At 37.5% G+C, this 16,035-nt stretch overlaps 1 protein-coding gene across 1 annotated transcript in view; it reads right to left on the reverse strand.

Annotated features, from left to right (window-relative positions):
* Window positions 1–16,035, reverse strand: part of EPHA10 (EPH receptor A10) — a 1,320,108-nt gene that overhangs the window by 1,183,938 nt on the left and 120,135 nt on the right. The window contains exons 2-3 of the mRNA XM_077295896.1: window positions 14,118–14,182; window positions 9,355–10,024 (exon numbers count right to left, since the gene is read on the reverse strand). Coding sequence (XP_077152011.1) covers window positions 9,355–10,024; window positions 14,118–14,182 — 735 coding nt within the window. The remainder of the gene's footprint in view (window positions 1–9,354; window positions 10,025–14,117; window positions 14,183–16,035) is intronic.

Genomic DNA, 16,035 nt, shown 5'->3' on the forward strand with positions numbered 1-16,035 from the left:
GAAGATGAGTACAGGGTGTTACTCATTTGCAAAGAAGAATATGGTGATTAAGAAGGGTTTTCCTCATAGTCAACAGCTCGTTTATTTTATTTTTTTACAACCTAGATTCACTATGGTGTGAGGTGTACAGTGACCCCAGTGCATAACATGGAACATTCAATTTACAAAAAGTTACTGCATGATTTCCCAAATTTACAGCTTGGAACATCCACTCATCTCTAAATCTTAAGGTTGAAATTAAGTTGGATATGCCTTACAAGCAAGGATTCAATATTTCTGTGTTGCTCCAGTGATAACATGTATTAAAAATAGTGTGGAAAAGTGTGTCAGAAAAATCTGTGTGATTATTATTATTATTATTATTATTATTATTATGATTAATAATTTATATAGCACCATTGATTCCATGGTGCTGTACATGAGAAGATCATAAATGATTTTGATGTGTGATGATAAATAATTTTGTGTCAAAAATGGCAAAAGTAATATAGGAATGATAAATTCATTAACTAACCAAAATTGAATATTTACAAGCTTTTAGTGAACAGACTCTCCTTGATTAGGCACATTTTCTAAACTTTGGAAGCTGCCAAAAAATTATATCACTACTTTTGTCTTTTTTTACATGAGTTCTTTCCTTAACGTGAATCTCATTTTTCTAGTCAATTCCCAAATAAGATCCTATAGTGTAAATTATATGTCACTGTTCTCGAGATTCTCTTTATTCATCCTTCATTAATGTCTCAATTGCTAGGAAAAAAGTGGCTATTCATTTCATATTAATTTCCTATAATTCCGAAACTTGAAAACAGGAATTTCTTTTAGTTGATAAGATAGAGGATAAAAGAATAAGTATCTTCTGAAATATGAAAATAAATTGATAGCACTCTGATACTCACTTGGTGTATTTATTAGTTATAAAAGCATAAACAGACTTTCTGAGAATTTCTCAGAATGAATAAAAAAATAAAATAGTTAAATATCTTGAAAAAAGGTGAGATTTTTCTTATATTTAAATATTGGACCAAGAGGACAGAAAAATACGCTTGCAAAATGCTAAAAAAAAGCAAAAAAAACGGGAAAAAACGCAAAAAGAAACATGCGGATTTCTTGCAGAAAATTTCCAGTTTTCTTCAGGAAATTTCTGCAAGAAATCCTGATGTGTGCACATACCCTTAGAATCCCCTCAGCTGCTAAGGTCAATAAGGGGTGGGTGTCACCCTTATAGAAGAATAGACAAGTGTTAAATAGACTGGCCGCACTCCAGGGGAGAATATCACAGAGCAAACAAAAATGGGTCCAATGAACAAAGAATACATAGAGACTGGTAGCCTTTCATTAAAGGTACCGTTACACTAAACGACTTACCAACGATCACGACCAGCAATACGACCTGGCCGTGATCGTTGGTAAGTCGTTATATGGTCGCTGGGGAGGTGTCTCACAGACAGCTCTCTCCAGCGACCAACAATCAGGGGAACGACTTCGGCATCCTTGAAACTGTCTTCAACGATGCCGAAGTCCCCCTGCAGCACCCAGGTAACCAGGGTAAACATCGGGTTACTAAGTGCAGGGCCGCGCTTAGTAACCCAATATTTACCCTGGTTACCATTGTAAAAGTTAAAAAAACAGTACATACTCACATTACAAGTGAACACATCGCTGGATCGGCGTCACACACGCCGATCCAGCGATGACAGCGGGTGATCAGCGACCAAAAAAAGGACCCTGATCATTCCCATCGACCAACGATCTCCCAGCAGGGGCCTGATCGTTGATCGCTGTCACACATTACAAGATTTTTAGCGGGATCGTTGCTACATCACCAAAAGCGTGACGTTGCAACGATATCGTTAACGATATCGTTATGTGTGACTCAGCCTTAAGACAAATACTAGCCCCAGATGGCACTCCAAGAGAGAATAGAAAGAAAAAAACAAGCTAAGTAGATTTGATAAGCAAAAAAATGTATATAGTAATCTTCTGGCCATCCAGTAAATAAATTAATTCCTAGCCCCAGATGGTAACAACACTACTAGCACACAGATCCCTTTTATAGTAAGACAGGCAGTGGAGCCCTTACCTTTCAGTGGAATGTGTCCTGTGTGAGCTGGCAGATCTGCAGATATATTGCTGTGAATTGCAGATGTAGATAGCAGTACAGAAGGACAGCAATTAATCAGACAGAGCCAGGTTAAGCTCCGCCAGCTGCTTTCCCTGGATGCCTGTGAAAGTGAAAGTAAAACCAGCAAGCTTCCTGAGCGTGTGACATCACACAAACTACAGGGCAACAGAAGATCCAGGAAACTGACCAACATGTTTCAAAGGCAGAGCTGCCTTCTTTCTCAGGGTCAGTCTATTTAACACTTTTAAAATATGTTCAAAGTGTTGCCCACTGTGTTGGATTGTCAATGCAACCCTTTTCTCCCACTCTTGACACACTGATAGCAACACTGCAGAAGAAATGCTAGTGCAGGCTTCCAGGGTCCGTTGTTTCAGATGCTTCACATCTCGAATCTTCACACTATAGACAATCACCTTATGATACGAGATATGCAGCATCTGAAACAACAGATACCAACAGATACTGGAAGCCTGTGGTAGCATTTCTTCTCCAGTGTTGCTACCAGTGTGTCAAGAGTGGGAGAAGAGGGTTGCATAAACTTGTAAATAACTCATTAAAGAATAAAGTTAAGTTAAAACCAAGCACACCATTGTTTTTCTTGCGAAATTATCAATAAGTTTGATGTATCACTTGACCCTTTTCCCATTGGAAAAAATAAAGTTGGATCCAAAATGTCCGAATTCAAAATGGCTGCCATAGTCACCACCCATCTTGAAAAGTTTTCCCCCTCTTATTATACCAATAAACTGAAGTTCTTGAACAAAGAATTCTTGATCCAATACATAGCAATTTGCTACACCACTCCCAATTGTATTCCATTTTGGAATATGTAAGGGCTTGTATACAAGCTGTGTTTTTACAGCATTTTTAAGAAAACACAGATTTTTACAATACGAGCAAAGAGAATGAGATTTCTAAAATCTAATTTGCATGCTGCTTAATTTTTCCTTACAGATTTGAAATAGTAAAGCATTTTATTTTCAAATCTGCAGCATTTCAATTAATTAAAGTGTTTTTCAACCTTTCAAATGAATGGGAAAAACATAGGTAAAAATGTAACCAAAAAATATGCAAGAAACATGTCAAAATGTGAGTATTTTACACAGCATTTTTCCTGCCAACATGTGGTTGTTTGCTGTGTTAAAATCTGCTGCAAAAACTGCTCATGGCCTGAACTGTACAAATTATTTTTGTCTTCCGGCTTGATTAAATGAAAATACCCGTAATACTCTGAGTCATAAAAGGTCTCTGTCTAAATGACACTTTAGAAAGAGCTAATTATTAATACATAGTAATTAATAATTAATACACAAGGCAAATAATGACACATCTTTATGACTTTCAGGTGCTTTTTTCTTTTAGTTTTTCACACCCAGGGCTTACATAGCTTTTTAGACTAGTTTTTAGCGACGTACTGTCTACAAACAAACTATTTATTGCCTTCTTGGTTTAATTTGCATGCAATATTTTCATCGTAACTAGACAGAACAAGATTACCCAATGTGGTTATTAAAAGCAAGCCATCAGGATTGAGTTTAGAACAGAGAAGAAGCAAAAAGGACTCAAACTACGCTTTTCCTGATCTTTGCATTATATTAATCAGATTTAAAAGGATGAATTCAAATACTGAAAAATCATTGCCAAATCCTCTTCTTGAGCCAAGACCATGTTGATATTCACCAGAGATATGTACCAAGTTATGTTTTCTGTAGTTTACAAAACTCTGCAGGAGAATTGTCTTTCTATTTGCTATAATGCTAAGCTTTAATAAGCCTTCTTTAGTCAGATATGATAACTTGGATAACTTTCCTGGTTTATTATGATTTTTTCCTAAATATTAACAAAATGACACAGACTTTTCAATTTGTTTGGATCATGGAATAAGACCATTTATTTTTAAATGTGAAAAAAATAAAGACAAATTTTGTACACAGGAATTGCTTTTCCATTCCGTTTTATCTCACTATGAGAGAATCGGTAACTAAAATTACAATTGTAACATTGACTGTTTTTACCATGTAGGGTTATGACCGCAGCTGGGAACTTTCTAAAAAAGTTGACCTTGAGATAATGCCATTTTAATACTAGGAATACTGAAAAGTGGAAACTTAATGGTGTTTTGTGTTTTTTTAAAATTTGATCGCTGATCCGCACCTTTAACTGCTTGAAAGGGCTGTGGTGCCCACAAAAGTTGGACTCACACTGTTCTGATATTGATTGCTATATTAAGGTTTGACCATTATATGGAATATACCATTAATCACTTTTAATATATTACAATGTCGTGTCCCAAAATATGCTTCATCTACACCAGTGTTTCCAAAACTCCAGTCCTCACAGACCCCACGGGTGATGTTTTCAGGATTTCCTTAGTATTTGGCAAGTAGTGGAAGTGTCATCAAAGCATCAGGAATTGTCTCACCTGTGCAACACTATGGAAATCCCGAAAACATGACCAGTGGGGTCCTTGAGGACTGGAGTTTGTTAAACAGTGATCTACACTATCTTGACAAAGTCAGCTCTATTACACGTGTGTTAAGAGATAAAGCAACTGCCTATTAAATTATACTATTCAGAGAAATAATAGTTTAAAAGAATATACCGTATTTTTCAGCGTATGAGACAGCCTTTTAACCCCTGAAAATCTTCTTAAAAGTTGGGGGTTGTCTTATATGCCGGGTGTTGACTTATAGGGCGGGTGCAGCCCACTGTGCATATGGTGGGGGGGAGTGGTCCCTATGATGAAGAGAGGGAGCATCTCACAGGGAAGGTGTAAGTGGAGTATCCCCCTATTACCTCATTGCGGCAGCGATGCTCTCTGTGGGTCTTTGTGCTGGGGCAGCGGCGGCTCCTCTTTGTGCAGCATGGGGGCTCTGTGGTGGGGGCAGTGGTGGCGGCTCTTTGTGCAGCGTCAGGGCTCCACCGGCATTTCCACATAGCCTGGAGGCCCCAGAAGTTCCATTGCTGCTGAAACTGAACATGCACCGCCCCAGCGGCCATTTTCCCAGAGTGCACCGCATCGCAAAAATGGAGCTGCCAGTGCCTCCGGGCTTTGAGGAAATGCCGGCGGAGCCCTGACACTGCACAAAGAGCAACCGCTGCCCCCAGCACAGAGCCCCCACATTGCTGAAAGAGGAGCCGCCGCCACCGCCACCCCACAGTACAGAGACCTGCAGAGAGCATCGCTGCCACAATGAGGTAATAGGGGGATACTCCACTTACACCTTCCCTGTGAGATGCCCCCTCCCTTCATCATCGGGACCACTCCCCTGCACCATATGTAGATTGGTCCGCACCCGCCCTGTAAGATGACACGGCATATCAGAAGACCCCCTACTTTTAAGATTTTATATCTTAACTGGAAAAGTTGGGGGGTCATCTTATACGCCCAGTTGTCTTATACGCCAGAAAATACAGTACTCCTTAAATATAAGTGACATATTTTCCAGTCTGGATATTATACTGAAAATGTCACTTATGTTCTAATAATAATTTTGTTGATATGATATGTAACAAAAAATTACTAAAGATGGCTTCCCTTTTATAAAATGAGATCGATATGACAGGTGTCTATATGATGAGACTGGGGCAACAATTTAAGGAGCGCATGTGTAAAGTAGTACAATCAACAAGAATAGTTGTTATCCATATAAATCAAGCCTTCATGCTTTTGTGTATGATAAAATAAGATAATTATTGGATTTAAATATTTTTGGGATAATTTCAAATGTGGGGCCCCATAATATAATTGTAATTCAGCCGAAAACCCTGAGTCTCCTGGTCAAACTCTAAGAGTTCCAAGATAGGGTCATAACAAAAGGAATTACTTATGGTAATAAAGGCAAGTAAACAAATAGTGGACAAACATGCCTGTCAGAGGTTGTCTGAAAATCTGATTGCAGCTGAGGTAGAGTCAACTAACAACAGGACTGAGTTCATAATCAATGATCATAAACATAAACCTGATTGAGAGACTAAAGTTTCAATTCACTACTTGAAAGCAGTACTTGCATATGTATTTTACTAGACGCAATCAATAATCAATAGATTATGCATACATGAATTGAATACAAGACAACAAAAATCACATTACCTATAAATACATTCCGAATTCTCAATACTATTTACATCGCTACTAAGAGTAAGGCCTATGTTGTCTCTAGCATTACTATTAGAAAAAACAAATGCATTTTTAGGATATATTAACGTACACTTTCATCTTGGAACCACTATAAAGAAATGATTTGGCAGTTGTCAAATCTATAAAACAAACATATTCAAAAAGGTCAACAGGGATGTATGAATTTGGATCATTTCTATTATTTATTTATGTTATCTCTTATTTGACTAGTTCCAATTATTTTAACTTTTATTTAACTAGGTCTAATTCACGTATGTAAAGCTCGGGTCAGTATAAATATAGATCCAAGGTAAACTGTCATTAGATTCATGCTGCCCGAACCACGGACATCAAGAATGACGCCACGGCTGCACGACTTTAGCCAGGTAAGTTTACTATGAAACATTGCAGCATTTTAGTGTAAGCATACTTTGAAAAGCCAGCCCGGAAACTACAGGGAGAAACATGACTAATTTGAGGCAGATCACCGGTCGGCTTCTACTTGTCCAACTTGAGTTGACTGATAGATTTCTCACTGTGTGTACACAATAGGAGATCAATGAGTCAAAAACAATTATACAGGAAGAAGCTAACCAGGGATCATTTTCTTAGATAAGTCACCTGATATGCATAGCCTCTAGATGGGTTTTCAAAGTGTGTTTTGTATGATTTGTCGAAGCATTTCAGAATAAAATATACCTTGTTGTAATTATTTAGCCGGGCTCTGGTTCATGCTGCCTATGAATGATGCAACATGAAATCATAACGGGTTTCCTTTAAAAGTTGTCTGCATTCAGTCACCCGTAGAGAGAGCTAAGGAGTTTACTGAATACTGTGCTCAATGATAAAACAGTGTGCTTTATGCTCCCTCTGCTGATCAGCTCATGCAGTTCAACCCAGATTATAGATGTTAAATCTTTAAAATTTATCAAGTTTCAACCACTTTAAGGGTACGTTCACACAGGACTTTTTTGCTGCTTTTTGTTGCTGCTTTTTTTTAATGCTAATTTAGGTGCGTTTTTTTGGTGCGTTTTTGGTGCGTTTTTGGGGTACGTTCACACAGGACTTTTTTGCTGCAGATTTTTGCTGCTTTTTTTATGCCAATTTTCAGCTGCTAGGACACCTCACAATGGCTCTTCACACCTTACTACCAGGAACTCCCTCACAATAGATCACAATCAGGACACCTCACAATGGCTCTTCACACCTTACTACCAGGAACTCCCTCACAATAGATCACAATCAGGACACCTCACAATGGCTCTTCACACCTCACAATGGCTCACAATGGCTCTTCACACCTCACTACCAGGAACTCCCTCACAATAGATCACAATCAGGACACCTCACAATGGCTCTTCACACCTCATAATGGCTCACAATGGCTCTTCACACCTCACTACCAGGAACTCCCTCACAATAGATCACAAACAGGACACCTCACAATGGCTCTTCACACCTCACAATGGCTCACAATGGCTCACAATGGCTCTTCACACCTCACTAACCACACCCCTAAGCTCTTGGCTGTGAGATCCCTTCCTGCTGGCCATGATTTTCTGCACAAAAAACGCAGCAAATAATGCTACATGCGTTTTTTCAGCGTTTTTGCAGCGTTTTTTTCATCACCCATTCAAGGCAATGGGTGAAAAAACGCTGCAAAAACGCAGCAAAAACGCTGAAAGAAGTGACATGCCCTATGTCCAAAAAAAGCAGCAAAGCAGAAAAAACTGATCAAACAAAAAACCAACGTGTGTGCATGAGATTTCTGAAATCTCATAGGCTTTACTGGTACTGTAAAAAGCAGCTGAAAATTAGCATAAAAAAAAGCAGCAAAAAAAAGCAGCAAAAAAGTCCTGTGTGAACGTACCCTTAAGATATACAAAGAAATTCATCTGTACCAAATGTGAAATCAAGAAACAATATGATGTTAACAGCTATGGAGAACTAAACATTTCCCATACTTGCCTTGCAGTTCAATAAGCAGACTAATAGTTATATATATATATATAATATAATAGTTATATATATATATATATATATATATATATATATATATATATATATATATACGGTATATATATATATATATATATATATATATATATATATATATAACTGACAAGTCTGCATGGCTGATAATAATATAATGTAAAATAACTTGCCAAAATGCACACACTAGTTAAAAGAAGTAATTTCGCACATTACACTGTTGAATTGCTATTTTTGCAATTCACCAATATTTCCAAATATTTTCTTAAGTGGTTCTAAGATGGACACTAGCAATAGGCATATCATTAGGATCTACTAGCTAACTTTTCAATACTTTAGTTTTTAAACATGAAACTCCAAGTTTTTTAAAATGCATGAAATGAGGTATAACAGGCATGTACATACCCGATCAATTAAGTAAGCAAGAAACATTCTACTGCTGACTGGCAAGGTTGGCACTTCACCTACCTGGCTATTTGGCTGGGCATAATGAGAAGGGGCATATTTTTCTACATTCTAAAACCCTGCAGGCTGAATTTTCTCACATATTCGAAAGAACAGTATTTAGGAATTTACAAAAATAAGGCCATAATACTAGAAAGCAACAGTACAATATACAGTATGTAGAAAAGGCATAACTACCAATTAAGGGAGAGGTAGATTAACAGTGGGTGCTTTATCTAACAACATTTTCCATCCAGCTTGCAGAATGCAGTTTAATTGTCCAACATAATAAGGCAGTCATTGTCGGTTTAATTGTAATAACATTACTATGGTAATACTAGATTTAGCTGCAAAGTACACAAGATATCTTGGCATGAGACAAAAATATGCTACAGAACAACATGCCCCTGCTTGTATGCCCTATCATAGCTGCCTCTAAGTGATGTTAATGGAGATATAATGATGCAAAGTATTATTAATCGCCACAACTATACAGAGCAGATGTATTCGGTAGTAAATAATCAGTTTTTACAAGCTAATTTAACTTTATAGACGATAAATCAACTACCAAAGTTTAACATTCACTTGTAATTTGTCTCATGTAATAGAATCACATTTAACACAATTAAGTATTAATCAAGCAAATCTATAGAGACTGTAAACTGAGTTTTACCTGTACAGCTACCTTCCTTTTCTTCAAAGCCAGCACTACAAGTACATTTTCCAATAGGGACCAGCCATTCCCCCTCTGCACTGCAATGCATCCTGGGTGGGTTATCCAAGTCTATTTCAGAATTATTTACGCAAGTCCCCCTAACTTCCACTAGAGTCGAGAAGGCGGCCTCTGCCACTGTGTCCGGAAAGACGGCAAGGTTTTGCACCGTAGAGAGGCATTTTTTATAATAGACACGCACAGAGACTAGGGCAACACAGGCCCCTACATCCTGAAATCCCAAATGGAAGCCTCTCTTGTTTAGATGCCCAATCTCTCTGACTTCTGTATTCAACTTCATTTTGCGTTCTCCCAGATCCCCTTGGGTGAAACTCTCATCGGCTGCTATGGTATCAATTTTAACATATTTGCTCTCCTTGATGTTTTTCCCCAGATCATAATCAGATTCAATGTAATAAAGATTAAATGTCTCCTTGCATGTCCCCACTACTCCAGGAATGCTGTTACAGTCCCTTAGAGTAAACTTCAGCTCAATAAAAATCCTTTGTCCGTTACGTCTTAAGATCCAGCCGGTCTGCAGCCAGTTGTTCTGACTGGGCTCCATTACGTTACATACTTGATAGGTACGAATCGGTTTGTAATTCTCATCGACACCACTAATTTCTTCCCACTAGGGTAAAAATAAGAAAAAAAAGACAATGTGTTAAATACATTTTTATCCTTTTCTATGTCAGTACAGAATAACCTTATTTATAATTGATAGGTTTACAATAGATTCCAAATTTTGTTCGAATTATCATCTAACGGCATTAGATCTTAGTGAAATCACTTACAGTACATCATCCGTCAACAGTATGAAACACTGATGACTCATAAGGTCATTATAGGAAGCATAAATTATCAGCCAGTGTGCTAAGGATTAGCATTTCATTTCATACTGTGTAAGGGCAAGCTTTCGTTTCTGCTTAAATCATGGCTATAGCAAAGACTGCATGACAAATACCCTAACATTTTACTCTTTTAATCGAAAAGTCTCACAGTTCTAAAATAAATAAAATTGTTTAATGATCAAGAAGGATTTCTTCATATCTAAAGACCTACTCCTCTCTGAGTTAACTTTTTTCAATGATCCTCAACGAAGGCTATTTATAAAAATCTCTTCACATTATAGCACATAGTAATTCCAGAACATCTGTTCTATGGAGGCAATATCTTTCTTTAATTTTAAGGTTTCATACAAAATTGAGAGAGCACTACTTATGCATAAGGATAACAAAATATACTGTACATTTCTTACCTGGTGAAGTACTTGGCACTCCAATGCCGCCACTCTGCTGTTCCCTGCAGATCATTGTTGGCATGGTAGAGTCCAATTCAGCCAATCACAGGACTTCATCACTAAGCCCAATGCTTGGCTATAGTGATCATGAAGTGACGTATCCACGGGACGCAAAGGAGAGGTGGCATTGAAGCAGCAAATGCTCCAGCAGATAAGCAATCTTTATTTTTACAAAACGGCATTCTCTATGTTGCAGATGGTGAAACTGTCTTTCAAAATAGAGTATATAGCAAGGGTAAATACAACAGCTCAGTAGAAAAAACCCTATTTAAAATATAACTTTTAATGTGTATAATAAAATAGAAACACAACATCTAGATATCCCCTAAATAGAAAAATGCCTCGAATGTATTGGGCTGTAAAATACTAGAAATTCTCTAGTCTCTTTATATTGCTAGCATAATGCCAGTCTAACTAATACCCACTTCTGCTAGTAAGATAAAGTAGATGCAAAGGTAAGCCCATTATTATACCTCAGAAGGAAAACCAGTTACCCTTATTGAAAGTGAGTCATTTTATGTATTGGTTATGAGTGGCTAAGTTTGCCTGACTATCCCCTCTTCTCCACATTTACATATTTCGATTTTCTGCTGGTTAAATATATTTAATATCTGTGCATATATTATCTTAGCATTTCATTATATAGCTAATACAGGCCATCTGGCCGTATCTTTCTGAATAAAGTCTTACAGGGTGCAGTAGGAGATAAGGGACAGCCGATGGATGAGCTGGGGTTCCATTCTCGTTTTCTTAGGGTGCCAACCTCCGCACCTAGGTAGGCATCCAGGTAGATTGGTATCTAGGGGCAGATCACTCATTTTTGCACATCGGCTGAGTGAGGCTTTTGCTATATGTAAGCACAATTTTATCACTTTCTATAAGGGTAACTGTTTTTGGTGCAATTTTTTGGTTTTCCTTGTGAGATATAATAATGGGCTTACCTTTGCATCTACTTTATCATACTTGCACAGGTGGCTATTAGTTAGACTGGCATTATGCTAGCAATATAAAGAGACTAGAGAATCTCTAGTATTTTACAGCCCATTGCATTCAAGGCATTTTTCTATTTAGGGGATATCTAGATGCCGTGTTTCTACTTCATTATGCGCATTAAAGGTTATATTTTAAATAGGGTTTTTTTCTAGTGAGCTGATGGTGAAACTGGACAACCCCCTTAAAGGAAGTATTTTCCTACAGACAACCCCATCTATGTGTCCTAGTACCCCATCAAACAGTTGATTTTACCAATGTGATTTTGGGTTGCCTAGTAGTACATACATCATTAACAGTGGTTGACATCATAAGACAAATGCTTCAATGCTGACCGATATTGATATGCTAACTTCTTGGTCTACATCTTACAAAGTGTACATTTTTTGTAACCTTCTCACAAAGAAGTAAAAAATAGCCACCTACTATGAGGTCAAAATCCTTTCCACAATAAAATACTATCTTCTTTTATACTGATCCTGTCCCTATCCAGTTTTCTATAAAATGTTCTCCCTAGAGAATACCTCCTACTTATCTCTTTATATACCTTGGAGGCATCTCAAAGTATTTGTCATAACCTTCTGACTGCTTAGACTATAAAAAGAAGCTTATCCTGAGAGGAAGAGATTCAAGAGCAGCTCAGGTTCAACCGGGTTAATGGTGACAAGTACAAGCTGAGCTGCACGTATTGACTGAACTCAATGCAACCAGGAAATTTAACTCTGCACATATTGACTTGTGGTCGTTCTTTGAAATTAGGCTCAACTATACATTTTAAAAAAAATTTTTTAATTACACTATAAATCATGATGCAAATGTAGATATAACTCTGCAGAGATAATTGAAAAAATATCATGCAAGAGAAGGTGAAAATATTCTAAAATATATTAGAAAATACTGCATACTGTAAAATTACCTTAGTCTGACAGATGATGGGCCCAAAACAAAAAAAAACGTTTTAAATACTGTATCCACAGAAAAAGGTTCAATTGCTATTTTATAATCAGATACATCCCATAATGGCCCTCATTAGATACATCCCACAAAGGCCCATTTTAATACAAGATAAATCTCAAAGCTGCATACACTACAGCTAAAACATCATAGGATTAGTCCAGATGTGGCAACTACATTTCTCACACTAATTTTACTGTAAATCCATTGCAAATTCAGAGCTAATTCTGAGAAAAATCTACACGCATTGCATGCAGACTTTGTTACAGGTCTGGCTGAGAATTTTCCAAAAATTTCATCTGATGCATTGCAAAGAGAAAATCCACAGAGAAAATCTGCAGGCTTTTTGTAAGTTATTGAACATGCTTCACATATGAAAATTTGCTTCATGCTTATACTTCCATGATGGTTTGATGCCATTAGGATATTTGAAACTCCATATTCATTGTACTGAAAATTGTTGTGGATTTCTAATGTTCAGATTCCACATTGCCAATTCCACGGCAATTCCTGCACATAATTATAGCAGAAAATTGATGTCTGTTCATGTTTCTATATTTTCAAGATCTACCCAGAAATAATGGCACTCTAAGCGAATAGAAATAAAGGAATGGTCCAATGACTAAAATGTCCTTTCTAAATTTCTAGCTTTACACCCTAATCTCTTTTGTAATGAGCTTTATTATACAATATCATACACGTCTCACTATCCTGCTATCCCCTAAATGTGTTTTTTTTACTTCACTTCTTTTTATTTGAGAGTCTGAAATGGGGTATCACAGGAAGCTGGGGCTGAACTCACTTTTCTGCAGCCTCTTAATGCCCCTTCTAGAGCAGGACATCAACTCACTACAGTTTCTTGCATCACCACCCTCTGAAAATGTAATTGATCCAGAGGGATAGAAGTTGTGGGAGATGTGAGTCCAGTGCGAGCACTCTACTTCTATCTATGCCCCATGATGACATTTCTTTTTACAAATTAGTGTGCTGGTGCTGCACTCACGTTTTCCATAGATTCTATCACCATGACCATGGATCAAGGACATCTTCAGAAGGCAGCAATGCAATAAACTGTAGTAAGTAACAACAACACTGCCCCTTGATGAAGTTCTGTTTCAGCAGGGACAATAGATGCTGCAGGGAAGTGAGTGCACCCTCAGCCTCCTGTGCATTTTATTTGAGACTCCTTTTAAAAAAAATGTCACAGGAAGAGAAATGAAAAGATAAACATGTTTAGGGATTAACTAGATATGAATTATTGTAGGGTATTTTAAGGAGATTTTAGGTACCGGACCACCCTTTGGAAAAAAATAAATAATATTTTTTATGTGTAATTTTTAATGTTAACTGTTAGAAAACAAATTACATTTTCAACACTTGTGAAACTGTTAATACTAAAAGTTGTAATTTTAAAAGTAAACATATCAAAATATTCCATAGACTAGTCATCTGCTATATTATTAATTAATTAAGCACTTACTCCATTGGATGGGTGTGAAGTCCAACCAAGCTCTGCCTGTGATTCTTTGGAGTCCAAAAGAATAACTGAAATAAAACAGATAGGGTGAATTGACAAAAATCTAAATAATATTTAAGAACATGCTATAAAGGGACAAACTTTATAGATTGATTTTTCTTTAAATAATGCAAACAGAATATCTATGTGTCTACTGTGAAAAACCTTCAGTTTTAAAACAACATTAAAAATATTAACAAATAGTGAAATAACACCGCACAACAATGATTTGGCTTCTGAGAAAAACACATGGAATTTATACTAAATTTAAAAGTGCCAATTCCAAATATGAAGTCTAAATTTCCCAGACACATCTAGACTTTAAGTTATGCATGCAAAACCTATTCACTTACATTAATGCATTTTAGTTTCGAAATATTATAATAGATATGTTATAACACATGTCTAGATGCGCTCAGACAGGTCTATCAACTGATGTCAGCAGTAAGTACATAAGGCAAGCTTGACATTGTTCAACAAAGTGACCTGTTATAGTGTTATCAGTTTTTAAAATTAAGATGGATAGATACAAATATGTAAAAAATCTGGACAATTTATGTTACATATGTGCAAATATACTACCTAATATCACCGTAAGTATCTTACAAAGTGAGTGCGTATTGCTTACAAGTATTACTTTGTCAAATTGGAGATCAAGAGAAAAGCTGTGACCCTGATGTTTTTTGCACTGTGTTACTCTGAGCTAATGCAGAGTTTGAATGCTAAAAGGAAAGCAATGGCTGTTGCAGTGCCAATGGTTTGACATGAGTAGAAAAATCACCATTCAGACTGTTATTTTTGCATTACTAAAATCGACGTATAGTCAAAGGGAAACAAGTCACAAATGATGCATCCTGAATGGCATGATGTTTATCCTCATCCAGTTCAAACAGAGGGTCAGCTGCACTTGAAGAGTCAATCATATTTAGGTGATCTGGCAAGTGATCTGTAATTGTCAAAATAAAAATCAGAAATGCTTGACTCTAGACTTCAGGAAAGTACCACAGCTTCACACTTTCGTGATCAACATATCAAGTTAGCTGCATACTATGTAATGAAAAGCAATGTCTTTTTCGGTACCAATGTAAATAGTTTTATGATGGAGATAGATGGTACACATGTTCCTGATGAATGGAGTCAAAACAAGTTTGAAAGCCATCTTGTTGTACAACAATAACGAAAAGATATGCTAGGGCTGGTGGAACGCACTGAATAAATATAAAGATAATAAAAGGTGAGTTCGCAGCCCGGGGTCCACCGTGCAGAGATGGAGCCTGCTGCTAGGTAAGGGCGGCACTATTTGGCAGTACTACGCCAGACTAAACTCGGGTTCCATCACCCAGTATGAACTGATGTGAACTCTGTTGCTTCACAGAGTCGCAGGGAAACTAAGGAAACGCTGTGCCCTGTTAGCAGTCACAGGGTGCAGCAGATGGACGCTATTGGGATGCCTGAAATTCACCCCCACTATGCTGGTGATTATTCCCACTCTGACCCTCGGTGGCTTTTGCGCCCGCGCCTGAGGATGCCCTGAGTCAGATGCTGAGATCAAGTAGGCGTTCCCACCCTACACTGACCGGTTGTCAGGACTAATTAAAGATTACTGCACAGAGTGCATACAGCGCCACTCTGGCGGATGCCACTAGCCACCCTTACAAGGGTTAGGAAAGCACTCTAATTGCGCATGGCGCCGCACTGGCGGTCACTGCTGGTTAGGTGCAGTAAGGATCATTCTCTTGTGTTAAGGATAGCACTGTCAGACACTAGGTAGCTCCAACATTCGCAAACATTCAACAACTCTAGGAATGAGAATGATTAAGGAGCAATCACAAGAACAGACATACAACTACACACACACAATTACAGGTTTATACTAGCGCAT

Source organism: Ranitomeya variabilis, chromosome 3 (assembly GCF_051348905.1).
Source record: "Ranitomeya variabilis isolate aRanVar5 chromosome 3, aRanVar5.hap1, whole genome shotgun sequence".
Lineage (NCBI taxonomy): Eukaryota > Metazoa > Chordata > Amphibia > Anura > Dendrobatidae > Ranitomeya > Ranitomeya variabilis.